At 34.0% G+C, this 16,524-nt stretch overlaps 1 protein-coding gene across 1 annotated transcript in view; it reads left to right on the top strand.

Annotated features, from left to right (window-relative positions):
- The window catches only part of DPY19L2 (dpy-19 like 2), an 89,039-nt gene that overhangs the window by 51,395 nt on the left and 21,120 nt on the right, over positions 1-16,524 (top strand). Inside the window, exons 13-16 of the mRNA XM_019925638.2 lie at positions 327-407; positions 2,415-2,516; positions 3,577-3,648; positions 6,087-6,133. Coding sequence (XP_019781197.1) covers positions 327-407; positions 2,415-2,516; positions 3,577-3,648; positions 6,087-6,133 — 302 coding nt within the window. The remainder of the gene's footprint in view (positions 1-326; positions 408-2,414; positions 2,517-3,576; positions 3,649-6,086; positions 6,134-16,524) is intronic.

The following is a 16,524-nucleotide window of genomic DNA, read 5'->3' as shown; positions in this document are numbered from 1 at the left end:
TAGACTGTTCTTCTCTTGAATATTTCCTTTCATGTGTTTTTGTTTATTTTGTTGTTCTTTATCTAGATATTTGAGTCCAGCTTTTCATTTATTTCCTTTACTCTCATTTTTATTGATAAAAGTTTATGAGGCCATGAATTTTCTTCTGATCATTGCTTTACATGCATCCCTTAGTTTCTAATATGTAGTTTTCATAACCATATTTAAAAAAATTTTTTTTTGAGTTTGTATTTCCCTTTCACTCAAGACTTATTAATAGGAGGTTTAATTTCCAGGAGGAGGGCCTTTTGGTCTTCTGACTTATATCTATTTTGTTTATTTTCTAGATAATTCAAGGAAGTGCTTGGTTTTGTGGGACAATCATTCTGAAATTTCTGACATCTAAAATTTTAGGTGTTTCAGACCATGTAAGTACTTTCTGGTTAAAACATTAGAATTTATATACATATTTAGTTGGATGAAGACTTTGAAACCATCTATTTTTAAATGAAACCTCTTCATTTTATAGAGGTTAAGTGCCTTCTTCAAGGTCCCAAACTAGTTATTGGCAGAGTCAGTACTAATACCCTGCAGATCTTTTCAACCCACTAAGAAGAAAGTATATCAATGAATGGTGACTTAGCCTTCTAGGAAAAAAATATGTTAAGTAGTTGTTTATATTTTGGTTAAAATACAAGTAGTTTGTTTAGTAAGTTATTAATTCATTGTAAATGTTAACATATGAAGAGTCTGTACTCAGCTTTGCAATATAGAAGTCAAGATCTCAATATAATTTTATTTATAATTATAGATTAAAATTAAGATGTGATTTGATATTTTTAAAGTTTTTCTTGTATAAAGAGAATGATAAAACTTCTCTGTCTTTTCAACTTCTGGAAAATATATGGACCACATCCCTCATGCATGTTGTTTCTGTCTGTTTTAAGGCTAATACCTCAAATAATGGCCCTTTTCAAAGCAAAAGTTCCTATTTACTAGTTTGTTTTGGGAATAGAAAACAATGCATGATTTTAACTTTTGATTTTTCAGCACTCTCTGTTTGGATATGAGGATAGATGAGTGTATCATACAATAATCTACTCTGAAATTTACCTTATGTAGTACTCTCCAATTAGGACTCTGTCTAATGCTGAAATTGCTTCAACTTTAACAAGGGATTATAGATAGTTACTCTCTTAAAATGTCAAATGCTGTCACTATCCAGGAGAATTGAGTCTGCATACATGTTCATGTTAAATAAAATTTCAAAATGTAAGGATTTATTTGCCATTTATTGTTAGATCTGCAGAGTGGTTTATTAGGTTTATTTGTTGTTCTTAAATTTTTATTCTGTAGGGGGTATACATTTTATGGTAAATTTATTTAGGCCTCCTAAGTTATTTATTAAGTTGGTCTGTTATTTTCTTTCTTGCCTTGCTCCACATTGTCACCCAGCTCTTTACAAATCCTAAGACACACACATACACACACACACACACACACCTTGGTATTCTTAAGTGACTTCTGTGTGATAGCTGTGAGAAAGACTTGAAACTAAAGTGGCTTGGTTAAATTGTAATTAGTCACCAGGCCTATTCTAAATTAGAAAAATAAAGTTAACTGTAAATTATCCTTGCTACTGGTAGATAAGGGGAATCATGAATAAATGAAAACCATAGATAATCATCAAAGTTGATATATAATAATTTATGTCCTTTTAAAGTAGTTTGAGTTAATGTTTTACATGCCAAATATTTTTCTTTATCTGGCCTTCTAAGAATGCAGTATAAAAACAATTGTCTCACCAAAGTAGGTAATAAATAATCAGTAGAAAATAGCTCTACATTGGATTTTGTTGGTGGTGTTTATTTTAAAGTTCTTTGAGATCAAGTAACTAAATCAAAGGAGTATGTATAGTTGTTGTAATTCTCTTGAAGAATAACTCTCATAGTTAATGGCTTGAATGTATGTCTGAAAAATTCAAGAAGCACCAAAAATTGTGCTTAATGTATGAGGCTTTGTGAAAATGACAGTGCATGGAAAATTTGTTCATGATTTACAATGTGTGGTGAAAGGAGTTAACTGAAATTGGTTTTTTCTTGATAAGTGATCTGATTATAAAATCTCATGATCAACTGCATGGTGGTTTGTGCCCAGCAAATGTTGATTTTAGCTCATTCTTTACATTATCACCTTCTCTGCTTGCTTTTTCTGAACTTCTTTTTCCTTTTCATTTCTCTTGCTATTTCTGTTTGTTTTCAATTTTCTTCATAATTCAGCGCATAATGTGATTCACTGTATTTTTTGTTTTTTTGGAGAGTCATCCATGTACCTTGGATTTATCTTCTCTGTAGACTTTGTTACTATTACATCAAACCAATTATTATTAACTATAATTATTTGTGTAATTTTAATTTGTTTTTATTTTCTTCCAGATTGGCCTGAGTGACCTTATTGCAGCCAGAATCTTAAGATATACAGATTTTGATACTTTAATTTACACCTGTGCTCCTGAATTTGACTTCATGGAAAAAGCGGTATGAATGTTTCTTTTTTTCTCCTCTACAGGTATGATGGGTTCTTGCTCTTAAGTTTTCCCTTTAATCTGAAACTCAAAAGTTTTATTCAGAAACACCCAATTTACTTACTCTATCATTTTTTTACGGTAACTTTTGCTAACTATATGGCCTTCCTCACCTGGTTTCTTATGTGTAAAATCAGTAAACAATGGCCCCTACCAGGGCAAGTGCCTAACATACTGTATGACCCATAGTCAATTACTGTTACTACAGTTCAATTACTTTTAATAATCTGGGTCAGTTGGAGGACCACTCAGGAAATATAAACCCAAATTCTTGTTTTTGTTTTTTAAAAATTCAGGGTTTTTTTCACTTAATATCCCAAATATTACAAACTTTTAAAATAAGACATTGCCAAGAAAGATATACTACTAATCATCTATTATTCTCTTATCTATCCAATCAGTCATACATTTATTCAAAAACAATTATTGACCACTAATTATCTGTGAGGCAGTTTGTAGTCGGACTATGAAGAGTAAAATTACTTGATTCCTGCCTTCAAGAAATATATGATTTTGTTACATGGTAAATCACTCTTTATCACAATTCATGAGAATTATTAAGCTGCTGCTATTATTTTATTACTTATTCATACTTACAGTAATTACTTAATGTAACTTTCTTCATTGTTAGTTCTGTAGTTTCACAAATGAAAATAATAGAATTTGCAGCCCAGGAAATGATAATCTAGGGCCCAGGGATCAGTAAACATGCATTTTAAACTTACTATTATATAAATAAAGCAAAGATAAAGCCAAAAGAAAGGAAAAAATAATATCCATAGCTAATTTTAATAGTTTTTATCATTAAAACTATTTGATATATTTGTATAACTATTTTATATTTTTGATTCTTGTATTAGAACATGAAACTCAATAAATATATAGTCTGTTAATGACAAAGATATCTTTTACCTTTATGAAATCTTATTGTGACACTCAAGTTGACATACATTTTTATTCATTTAATGTAAAATTTAATAAATAATTATTTTGAATAATTTGCTATATTTCAGACGCCACTGAGATACACAGAGACATTGTTGCTTCCAATCGTTATTGCGATTACTTATTTTATCTTTAAAAAGGTATTTAAAATTTTTTTCACTTGCTTTTGGGTTCACGACAAGGACTTAGATTAATGCTAATAGCTCAGAATTCTGTCTTACTTTTAGGATGAACTCTTCCTTCCCTAAAAAACTTTTTTTATTCAGATTTTTCTTTATCTAGTATTATGTGGGTGTTTTTCTGAAAGCCACATTAGAAAAGATATTTTTACTCATTCTTTCGAAAGAAATTTGTCAGTTACCATGTTCTAAGAACTACGTTAACAAAGTAGGTACACTGAGATAAATAAAACAAGCCCAGCCCTATCTTGAAACTCACAGTCTGAGCCAGGGGGAACATTCAGCAAATAATTTCCCAAATGATTAAATAATTGCAATTGTTATAGGTACTAAAAAAGAAAAGTACAATGACCACTTTGGTATCTTTCAAATATAAAGCACATTCAAAAAAGTCTTGATCCATTTTGAGACATGAACAGGAGAAATTTGTATAGCCAGTAAAATATCATTCTCTACTGTTCACTGTGTTCACAAAAAACCAAAATGTTATCACAGTAGAAGAAATAATGTTTAAAATACCACTGGAAGATTTTCTTGGTCTGGGAGTAGTTTATCCAAAAGTCTGGTTAAAGACAGTGGGTCCTCAGTTTTTAGCAATTTTGAACCATCTTTGTTTTTATTGTTTAAAAGTTGTCCTGCCTTAAGTCAGTATGTATTTTATGCTTTTAAGCAGATAGCAATAACATGATTTCTCTACTGTCATACGAAGTGTGGTTCTGTTGAAGCCAGTGTTCTAAATTTAAAGTCAAATTGTCTATCTTCCCTATGTATTTACAGTTCCCACATTTCTCATTCCTTTGTTTTCACATAGAAGATGAATAATTTATGAGTGAGAAAGGCATCTCCCTGTACATCTCTGTTGTTTCACCCTTGATCCAGTTCTCTAGGGACCATGTGGAAAGAGTCAGGATAGATACAAATGGGTAAACTACACACAGGTTTGCTGCTTTCCATTGCTTTGGCCCTACTTAGCTCAAGTTGCATATTTTCTCCACTAGCCTATTTCTCTATTCCATCATGGCAATTTGTGTTATTCTTACAAGGCTCCACTTGGGGGGGGGACTAATGCAAGAATTAACTGTTCAGAGGGGAGATATCTAGCACAGGAGAAAATGATAACTAGATCTACTATTAACTATTTTAAAAATAAAGATACAAGATCTAAGACTCATAAACATCATACTAGCCCCCAAACATACCACAGCTCAAACCGTGCACGTGCAGTAGCAGGCGCACTCACGCATGCATTCACGCATGCGCACACACACACACACACACACACACACACACACACACACACACACACATCCCTGCAGCCATTAAAGCTTAACTCCTTTCTGCATCCACATAAACACCTCAGTCTTTAATTGTCCTATTATGGCTTATTTTCCACCTCAGGGCTACTTCTGATGTTCATTTAACTTTTCACTTGTGTGAAATCACTTCTGAGAAGGAAAGGAGGAAGGCATGTCTAGTATGATTTCCTGTAACACTATTGAATCTTAATCTCCTATAAATGCATATATTCGGTTATCTATACCTTTGAATAGGCTTTTGCTTGCCAAAAAGACTGATAATCTCATTTTCATTATTTGAAACATTCGTCCATGCCAGATGCCCTTGAATCAATGAGAGAAGTTAAAAATTCTAAACTTAGATTTAATTTAACATTAGAGTCGAAATTTTATTACGTATTTTTTTCATTGTTTATCTGTGGGTTATAAGCCACATATCATGCAGAGTGCAAAATTTTAAGTTCCCTGTAAATTTCTTAAGTTGTGTGTAATTGCTGCTAAAACCTCTTTGGCCAAAGTTATCTTCCACATTTTTTGCCTTCACTTCTCCCTCTCTCATCATCATCTGGTACACCAGGGAAGTCCCATTTTGATAAGTGCTCTTAAGCCTTCTGTAGCAGTCACTTCAGGCTGAGGTAGATCAGGGAAGCAGATACGCCATAGCTAATTTTATAATAATCAGGAGTTTGAGTGAAGCAGGCATATAGACTGTGTAGATAGAGAGAAATTCCTAATTCGCTTAGAAGGTCAAGATAAAATAGTCTCTGAAAGTACCTGGAGGAAGCTGCCTCCTTTGTGGAAACCAATCCCCCACAACCCACCTGCCTCCCAGTAAAATATAAACTTAAACACTGGTAAGAAGTTATCCACATATAAAAAGCTTAGAATTTTAGAGCTGAAAGATTTACTCCAAAACTTTTTTTTTTAATAGAAAAGGAGGTTACAACTTTTGCCTGAGGTAGAGCTGGAACTAAACTGTTTCTGAGGACTCATTTTAACAATAAAAATACTTCTTTCTAGTGGGGGTATTTTTGTTAATGAATCAGGACATTTTAAACATCACTTAATTCCTTAGAAATTTCATCGATTTGATTCTATTCACAGGCTTTTCGTGATATTTTACGTGTCTTATCTGCAAACACTTATCTGAGGTAATTATTTCATAGTTGTTTTTAAACCATACTATATTCAGTTATTAAATAACTTACTGTAATATCAGTTTTTCAAATGAATATACATTAAACTTAAGCATTATGATTACAACAGGAAACATGAACCAAACTTAGATGTCTTCTTAAAAAAAAAGACCGAATGTACTATTCTTATGGCTGTCTCTCTTTTATGCATTTGGACTTGTTTTGAAGGGTTTATATTTGTGAATTAACTCAAAGTTTAAATTGATTTAGTTTAATTTTAATATACCACTACAATTTAAAGTCAGTAAACAGAAGTAAGCTAAAGTTTTATTTTGGCGATTCTTTTTTTTTTTTTTTGAACTTTCAGAGAAAACATACTTGTTTTTCTGAATATTCATGAAATAACTTTTCCTACATTATTGTTAAAACTGCTTGTTTTATTGCATTTCTTTGTAGTTTTATTAGTCACTAGAATTATGGGATAAATATGAGCAAAATATAACTCAAATCACACTTTGCTATAGGACATGAGAATTGTGAAGAAAACTTCCTTCTGAGGAAAATTTTACCCAGATTACATTTTATATTTGTAGATATGTTCATTAGATGGATTATTTTTAATAAAATTTATTTTAGGACAGCTTTAGATTTACAGAAAAAATTCTGAAGATAGAATAGAGTTTCCATGAACCCTGTACCCCATGCTTATATTTTCAGTAAACAGTTTTGTATGGTAGCCAGAAGAGCTAATTAGAATCTTATGGTTGAAATGGTAACATCTTGTTTGTTGAAATTGTTTCCAAATCAAGAGGGTTAGTAGATCCACTCTACTTCGTTCTGGTCAGATGGAGCCTGGGGGAACATGTCTTGACATTCTAAAAAGAATGTTTTTAGAGCCCTGAAAACTGTTCACTTAAGGAATGCATGAAAAGACCTGGGATATTTAATTGAATAATAGAAGATTGAGGGGTACATGGCAGCTGTCTTCAAACATTTGAGAGAGTATAATGTGGAAGATGACAGACTTGAGGGAGCCAATTGGTGGAAGGAAGATACTTCGCTCAAAGTTAGGAGGTCCTTTTTGGCGATTACATTCCTGAAAGTGATGGCTATGGGCAGAGTGGCCTTTAAATCACAAAAATAATACAGTTGACTGTTGAACAACATGGATTTGAACTGCATGGGTCCACTTACTTGCAGATGTTTTTCCCAATAATAAATACTACACTATTACTAGATCTGTGGTTGGTTGAATCCCGGGATACAGAGGGACCAAGTATATGGAGGGCCAACTATAATTTATACTCGGACTTTCAACTGCGCCCCTCACCTCCATGTTGTTCAGGAGTCAACTATATGCTTATAGTAATACAATCAGAAAAAATAGTATATCAAGAAAAGAGGAAATGTTCCCCTCTCTTCAGTGTACTCCTCAATTAGTGCTGATTGTAAGTGGCTTTGTATGTATCATTCCAGAAAACACTTCTGAAAACCCAATGTATTGTTTAAATGGTATTATTCTGTAACTTTTATGTAACAGCGTGTCTTGGGCATCTGCCTAGATCTTCCTCATACGTTGTGGTAGTCTCCACGTTTTATTGTTCAGCATCATGAGTGACTATCATGTAATTAGCCATTCCCACATCAGTGGACATTTAGATTATATTTACCTTTTTGTCATAACAACCAGTGCTATGAGTAATTAACATCCTTGTACACATTCATTTGAACACTTATTTCAGTATTTAAAATATTGAATATTTGAAATATTTGATATGGGACTGCTAGACCATAAGGTATGAATTTTTATAATTTGATGGATACTGAGAACTTATAATGGTGAGAGTGTCCATTTCTCTGCATCTCCATGAACACCACTGTTATTAAACTTATAACATTTTCTAACTGATAGTTTTTTTAAAAGTAACTCACCTTACAAGTCTTTGCCAGTGAAGTTTTACATCTTTCCATAAGTCTGTTGGCTATTTGTGTTTCTTTCTTTCTTTTTTCTTTTTTTTTTGCGGTACGCGGGCCTCTCACTGTTGTGGCCTCTCCCGTTGCGGAGCAAAGGCTCCGGACGCGCAGGCTCAGCGGCCATGGCTCATGGGCCCAGCCGCTCCGCGGCATGTGGGATCTTCCCGGACCGGGGCATGAACCCGTGTCCCCTGCATCGGCAGGCGGACTCTCAACCACTGCGCCACCAGGGAAGCCCTGCGTTTCTTTTTGACCATTTGAAAATTGATTTGTGGTGTCTTTTTATATTATAGACAATAATCTTTTGTCTATTATGTCTATAACATAGTTTATTCTAGGATATCAATATATAGTTTATTAATGGTCATTGCTTTATAGAAGTTTAAAATTCGTATACAATCACAACTGTACACTTGCTCTGTTTTCTGTGTTAACGTCTGTGCTTAGAAACACTTCACATCAAAATCGTAGAAGTATTTCCCCATATTCTCTTTCATAGTTTTCATTTTTTGCCAAATAAATATGTGTATATATAAAGTATATAATATAATGATTTGATATACATATATGTTGTAAAGTGATCACCACAACCAAGTTAATTAACACATCCAACACCTCACAGAGTTACCTTGTGTGTGTGTGAGAACACTTAAGGGCTACGCTTTTAGCAGATGTCAAGTATATAATGCAGTTTTATTAACTGTAGTCACTATGCTGTACATTGCTTCCTCAGAATTCCTTCATCTTATAACTAAAAGTTTGTACCCTTTAAAGAACATCACGTCATTACCCTCAGTCCCCAGACCCTGGCAACCACCAGTCTACTCTCTGTTTCTGAGTTTGACTTTTTTTTTGTCTTTTTTAGATTCCACATGTGAGTGATACCATAAAATATTTGTCTTTCCCTGTCTGCCCTGTTTCACATAGCGTAATGCCTTCCAGGTTCATCCATGTAGTTGCAAATGACAGGATTTCCTTGTTTTTTATGGGTGAATAATAATCCATTGCATATATGTGCCACATTTTCTTTATTCATAGTTGCCCTAAAACAAATGGACTGCCAGATATTTCTCCAACAAAGATGGGTTTATTGGGGGTCAGCAGAGGATTGCACTTTGAGTTTTATAACCATGGTGAGCCACATGCAAGTCCCTGCACAGCAATGACTTTCATAGAGGGGAAAACGAAGTTGGGAGAGCTATAGTAAACCAAAAGTCCATGGCTTTTCATTGGCTGAATCCTTGCCAGGAAAGAAGAGGAATCCTCCTTCTTCCTGTTGGACTCTGCTGTTCTTACAGGGCATGAAAGTTCCTCCTTCTTGTCTCCAACTCTATTTAATTGAGATTTCTATTTATTATTTTTTTTTACTTTCCCCCTTTTGATCAAGACCTTTCTCTGAAAGCATCATTGATCAAGAGTCAGGTTTTCTAGTTTCAGCAGCTTTTTGTCCCTCAGTGCCAGGAAGGACCTTTCCTGAGTGTAGTGTCTCACATCAGAGGAAAAGTGCACAGATTGGAAACCTATTGAGGTCACATGCGAGTAACAAGGAGGGGTGAGAGGGAGAACTCACAGGCACTTTTTTATCTAAAGTTCATATGTTATCAAGATACTAAATATCTGTGATCATCTGAAGTGTTATGTCATCCTTAAAAGTTTGATGACAAACTTCCAACAGTCCTGGCCTGGGTATCCTGGGAAAGCTGTCTCATCAGATGTCATCTACGTCAGTTCTGGGAAATCTTTACTTTCAAGTCACCAGATGATGTGCAGGTCCAGTCAGGGTTCTGTACTTTCTTTAGGTGTGTCGCATGAATCCAAGAGTCTGTTCCTTGGATTCTGGTGGCATAAGGGTTGGTTAGCAGTACCTGATAGGGGTCCTTCCAGCAAGGTTGAAGAGAGTTCTTCTAGAGGTGTCTCTTCCAATAGGTAAAATCTCCAGGTTGCACGGTGTGATGGTTAAGGTTTTTGTCTCCCAAGAGTACACTGTGAAAAGATTGCTCTAATAAAACATGGTTATTTTATTTTATTTTTTAATGCTAATGTTACAGTTTAATGAACTGTGTTTAGTGCTTTACATAATTGATCTTGTCTAATCTTTGTGAAAAAAGTCAGCAAAGTAGACATTATTAGCCCATAGTACAGAAGACAACACTGAGAATGGGATTCTTCTACTCAACTGGCAGGTGGAGATTGAGTTTGATGCCAGATCTGAGTACCGAGCCAGTGATCTTAACTCTTCACTCTGCTGCCTTTCACAGCCATGTGCTTGGGACTTCAGTTCCTACTTGTTATCTTCACTTCTCCAAATCAGTCCCTGGGTTTTCAGCTAAATCCCACAGCCAAACCTCTGGTTGACTGAAAAAACAAATCAACCAACAACCAATGGGAAATCATCTTGCAATAGGCCAACGGAGATCTTGACAGGCATTTCATCCAAGATTGAAAAATAACCAAGGGTTGTAAGAATTGGATGTCAGCAACAGAATGACATTTTGAATTGAGACAGTGATTTTAGTTTCTTCATGGCATAATGGTAGAAATTATTCTTAAATAGAACACCTCCTAAGATAATATAGGTCAGTAGTTTTTTGTATTCAGGTTTAAGTGCTTCAGGGAAGGTGCCAGGTGACCATCAAGCATATGACCTGAAGCCATCTCCCCACATCCCTTCACAATAACACTCTAATATTTGGTGGCTATAAGGCACTTTTAATTTGGATTCTAAACAATGTCCTTAACAGAAGCCTGTCTTATTTGCAAGGCTCCCTGAAGAAGACAATGGGTGAACTGCATGCTGCCAATTCTGCTTCTGTGGTCACAGCCCAGACCTTGCCATTGCCTGAAACTGCTCCTTTTAAGAAATCCCACCTGGTATCCACATGCTTGCATTCCTCTTCTCCCCGCTCACTAAATCTGTTTGTTCTTCAGCTGCCTCAAGGCGCCAAGATGTCAACTGCTGTAATCTAATCAGCATTCCCGGTTTGCTTTCTGACACAGCCTGGAATCCATGGTCAATCTCTATTATGGTTTCTTATCAAGAATTCTCAACTCCCTGGTTTTTCCTCTGCATATGCTCTATGGTTCACACCTCTCTGTTGGTCTAGCAGTCTCCACTCTCTTCTGCACAGTAGAGATGATTACATAACCTTAATGAATGACAGTGACTCCACCAAAAGATCTGGTTCCTGGCAACTTCTAAGGCTACCAGTGCTACTCTTTAGGTCTATTATTTTAGGTACTTTTCTTTCCTGCTCCCCTTTGTTGGCTGTTTCTGACCTCACATCTCTCCTTTAAGCCCATTCCCCAAAACATGGTTATTTTTAATAGAAGCAATTATGCCTTTGTGATATTGGAGTATCTCTCCCTTTGTAAGCTGTAAGTCAAAAGAAGCAGGAGACAAGTGCCTTGAGAATCCTGTGACTCTCTCACAGGGTGAGGGTTCCAAAAGTGGTGGATCTAAGATTTAGAAGGACCAACAGCAGTGCTTTTAGAAATACACCATTCATCCATCAGCAGACACTTAGGGTGTTTCCATATCTTGGCTATGATGAATAATGCTGCAATGGACAAGAAAGTACAGATATCTCTTCAGGATATGGATTTTTATTCCTTTGGATGTGTTCCCAGCAGTGGGATGGCTTGATCATATGGTAGTTCTATTTTATTTTTTTGAGGAACCTACATACTGTTTTACACAATGTTATACCAATTTACATTCCCATCAACAGTCCTTTTCTCTACATCTTCATCAACATTTGTTATCTCTTTTCTTTTTGATAATAGCCATTCTAATAGACATGAGGTGATATCTCATTGTGGTTTTGAATTGCATTTCCCTGGTAATTAATGATGTTGAGCACATTTTCATGTACCTGTTGACAATTTATTGACAATTTATGTATATTCTTTGGAAAAATGTTCAGGTTTTTTGCCATTTTAAAATCAGATTTTTTTTGTTGTTTTGCCATTTAGTTGTATGAGTTCCTTATATATAGATAGATACTTCAGATATTAACCCCTTATCAGGTACACAGTTTGCAAATATTTTCCCCCATTCTGTAGGTTTCTTTTTCATTCTATTTCCTTTTTGTGCAAAAGCTTTTAAGTTGATATTGTCACCCTTTTTTATTTTTGCTTTTGTTGCTTGTGCTTTTGGTGTCAAGTCCAAAAAAGTTATTACCAAGACCACTGTCAAGAAGCTTTTCCCCTTTGTTTTCTCATAGTAGTTTTATGGTTTAAAGTATTAAATTTAAGCCTTTCATCCATTTCTACTCAATCTTGGTGAGTTGTGTAAGATAAGAGTTAATTTCATTCTTTTGCATGTGGTTGTCCAGTTTTCCCAACATTATTTATTGAAAATGCTGTCCTTTCTCTGTGCATGTTCTTAGTGCCTTTGTCAAAGATAAATTGGCAGTTTATGCATTGGTTTAATTCTGGGTTCTCTATTTCTGTTCCATTGGTCTTTGTGTCTTTTTTTATGCCAGTCTCACACTGTTTTGACTACTATAGTTTTGTAATATAGTTTGAAATCAGGAAATGTAATACCTATAGCTTTGTTCTGCTTTTCTCAAGATTATTTTGGAAATTCAGGGTCTTTTGTGGTTTATGAATTTTAAGATTGTTCTTAGGCACACTCATGTATATGTAAATGAATTTTCATAAAGCAATTCTTACCCATACTGCAATGCAAAAAAAAAAAAAAAAGATTGTTCTTTCTATATATGTGACAAATGTCATTGGAATTTTGTTAGGGATTGAATTGAATCTGTAGATCACTTGGGGTAGTATGGACATTTTAACAACATTAATTTTTCCAAACCAAACGCATAGGGTATCTCTCCATTTAATTGTGTCTTCTTCAATTTCTTTCATCAGTGTCTTACAGTTTTCAGTATACAAGTCTGTCTCCTCCTCAGTTAAATTTATTTCTAGGTACTGCAAACATGGACAATTTTATTTCTTCCTTTCTGACTTTGATCCCTTTTGTTTCTTTTTCTTGCCTTATTGCCCTGGCTAGGACTTTTAGTACTGTGTTGAAGATAAATGGCAAGAGTGGGCATCCTTGTTTTGCTCCTGATCTTAGAGGAAAAACTTTGAGCTTTTCACCATTGAGTGTGAAGTTAGCTGTGAGCTTGTCATATATTGCCTGTATTGTATTGTCTATACCTAATTTGTTGAGAGTTTTTTTTGTTTTTATCATGAAGGGGTTTTGGATTTTGTCAAATGCTTTTCCTGTCTCTATTGCGATGAGCACATGATTTTTATCTTTCATTCTGTTAATGTAGTGTTTCACATTTACTGATTTGTATATGTTGAACCGTCCTAACATTGCAAAGATAAATCCCACTTGATCATGGTGTATTATCCTTTTAATGTGATGTTGAATTTGGTTTCTACTATTTGTTAAGGATTTTGGCATCTGTATTCATCAGGGATATTGGCCTACAATATTCTTTTATTTTTATTGTCCTTGTCTTACTTCAATGTCAAGGTAATACTAGCCTTGTAAAATGAGTTTGGAAGTCTTCTTTTCTCTTAAATTTTTTGGAAGAGTTTGAGAATGATTGGCATTAATTCTTGTCTAAATGTTTGATAGAATTCTCCAGTGAAGCCATCTGGTCTTGCAGGTTTTTTTGTTGGGAGACTTTTGATTATTAATTCAATCTCCTTACTAGTTTTAAGTCTGTTCAGAGTTTCTATTTCTTCCAATTCAGTCCTGGTAGATTGTATGTTTCTAGGAAAGTATCCATTTCTTCCAGGTTGTCCAATATGCTGGTTTATGATTGTTTATACAGTTTCTTATGATTCTTTGTATTTAGTTGTAATGTCCTCTCTTGCATTTATGATTTTCTTTATTTGAGTCTTTTTTCCTCAGTTCAATTAAAGCCTTGTCAATTTTGTTTATCTTTTCCAAAAAAAAAAAAAACCTCTTAATTTCATTGATTTTTTTTCTATTATTTCTTCTATTTCAGTTATTTCTTCTCTGATGTTTATTTTCTTCCTTCTAATTTTGGGCTTAGTTTGTTCTTCTTCTTCTAGTTCCTTGAGATGTATAGTTAAGTTGTTTATTTGAACTCTTTTTTCTTAATGTAGGCATTTATTGCTATAAACTTCCCTCTTAGAATTGCTTTTGCTGCATCTCATAAATTTTGGTATGTTGTGTTTCTATTTTCATTTGTTTCAAGATACTTTTTGATTTCCTTTTGATTTCATCTTTAACCCATTGATAGTTCAGGATTATATTTGTGAATTTTCCAGCTCTCCTACTTCTAATTTCATACTGTTGTGGGCAGAAAAAATACTTGATATGATTTCAATCTTAAATTTGTTAAAACTCGTTTTGTGACCTAACATGTGATTTATCCTGGAGAATGTTCCATGTGTGCTTGAGGAGAATGTGTGCTCTGCTGCTGTTGAATAGAATGCACTGTGTGTATGCTTAGGTCCAGTTAGTCTAAAGTGTAGTTCAAGTCCAACATTTCCTTAATGATTTTTTGTCTGGATGATCTATCCAATGTTAAATTGGGTACTTAAGTCCCCTGGAATTATTGTGCTGCTGTCTATTTCTCCTCTCCTATCTATTAATATTTGCTTAATATAGTTAAGTGTCTTAATGCTGGGTGCATATAGATTTAGAATTGTTATATCCTTTTGATGAAGTGACCCCTTTATCATTATATAGTGACTTTCTCCTTTGTCTCGTTACATTTTTCAACTTAGTGTGTTTCACCTGATTTTATATATACATATAATATATTATATATATATATATATATATATATTTACCCCTGCTTTCTTTTCATTTCCATTTGTGTGGAATACCTTTTGTCATCCCTTCACTTTTACTTCATGTGTATCCTTAAAGCTAAAATAAGACTCTTAGAGGCATTATAATTGGGTCTTGTTTTTTTATTCATTTAGCCACTCTGTATCTTTAGATTAGAGAATTTAATCAATTTATACTTAAAGTAATTATTGATAGATGAGGACTTATTTTTGCCATCTTGTTTTCTTTCTGTTTTGTAGTTTCTTTCTTCCTCTCATGCTATCTTCCTTTATCACTTCATGATTTTTCATAGTGGTATGCTTTGATTCCTCTATCTTCTGTGTATCTACTATAGGTTTTTACTTTGTGGTTATCATGAGGCTTACATAATACATCTTACAGTTTTGAGTCTATTTTAAGCTGATAACAACTTAACTTCAATTGCATATAAAAATTCTGCCTTTTTACTTCCCTTGTCCCCATTTTATGCTTTTGATGTCACAATGTGGATCTTCTTATATTGTGTATCCATTAATAAATTACTGTAGCTATATTTATTTTTTAATGCTTTGGTCTTTTGTCTTTATACTAGAGTTAGGTGATTTACAGACCACTACTACAGTATTAGCGTATTCTGAATTTGTGTAGTTACTTTTACTAGCAAGTTTTGTGCTTTGATGTGTGTTCATGTTACTAATTAGCGTTCTTTCGTTTCAGCTTGAAGGACTCCCTTTAGCATTTCTTATAAGGCAGGTCTAGTGATGATGAACTCCCTCAGCTTTTGTTTGTCTGGGAAAGTCTTTCTCACCTTCATCTGAAGGACAGCTTTGCTAGGTAAAGTATTCTTAGGTGGCAGATTTTTTATTTGAGCACTTAGAATATCCCACTCTCTCCTGGCCTCCAAGGTTTCCTTTGAGAAATCTGCTGATAGCCTTACAGGGGTTTCCTTATATGAGATGATTTGCGTTTTCAAAGTTCAGTTTTTGTCTTTGATTTTGACAGTTTTATTATAATGTATCTAGTAAATTTGGGAAAGGTCACGTATGAGCCTCCTCTACTTGGATGTCCATATCTCCCCAGAGTTAGCAAGGTTTCAGCCATTGTTCCCTAAATAAGATTTCTACCCTGTTATTTATATGTTTATTCATGGGCATTTTAATCTGAACACTCAAATCTTTCTTTAGCTCAGGGGGTAGTTATTCTCTTTTTTTTTTTTTTTTTTTTTTTTTTTTTTTGCTTTAGCCTCTCTTTTTTGAACATATATTATTGCTTTTATCATATTTTTTATTTCTTTTTTTCTTATGTTCTCAGAGAATTCTATGATTGGGTCTTCAAAATGACCAATTTCAGCTGTGTAAATTCTGCTATTCAACCTTCTTCTAAGGTTTTAAATTAGGCAAATATGTTTTTTCATAATTTCTGAAAGCTCTTTTTTACTGCAGCTTGTTTTAATTGAATGGATGCAGAATCCTCTTAGACTTCTGTGAAGATAATAATTGGAATTTTCATTTAATACTATTATTCCTTATATTAACTCTTTCTCGAGTGTTCAGTTCATTTGCTCATTTATCTTGATGTTTTTCTTTCATCCTATTTGTGTCTCATGATTTGGTTGTATATTGATATTCTAAATTAGTTACTAGATTTATTTGTATCCATACTTATT

This window comes from Tursiops truncatus, chromosome 9, assembly GCF_011762595.2.
Source record: "Tursiops truncatus isolate mTurTru1 chromosome 9, mTurTru1.mat.Y, whole genome shotgun sequence".
In the NCBI taxonomy this organism is placed as follows: domain Eukaryota; kingdom Metazoa; phylum Chordata; class Mammalia; order Artiodactyla; family Delphinidae; genus Tursiops; species Tursiops truncatus.
Note: the sequence above shows the minus strand (reverse complement) of the source record. Positions and strands in the feature narration are given on the sequence as shown.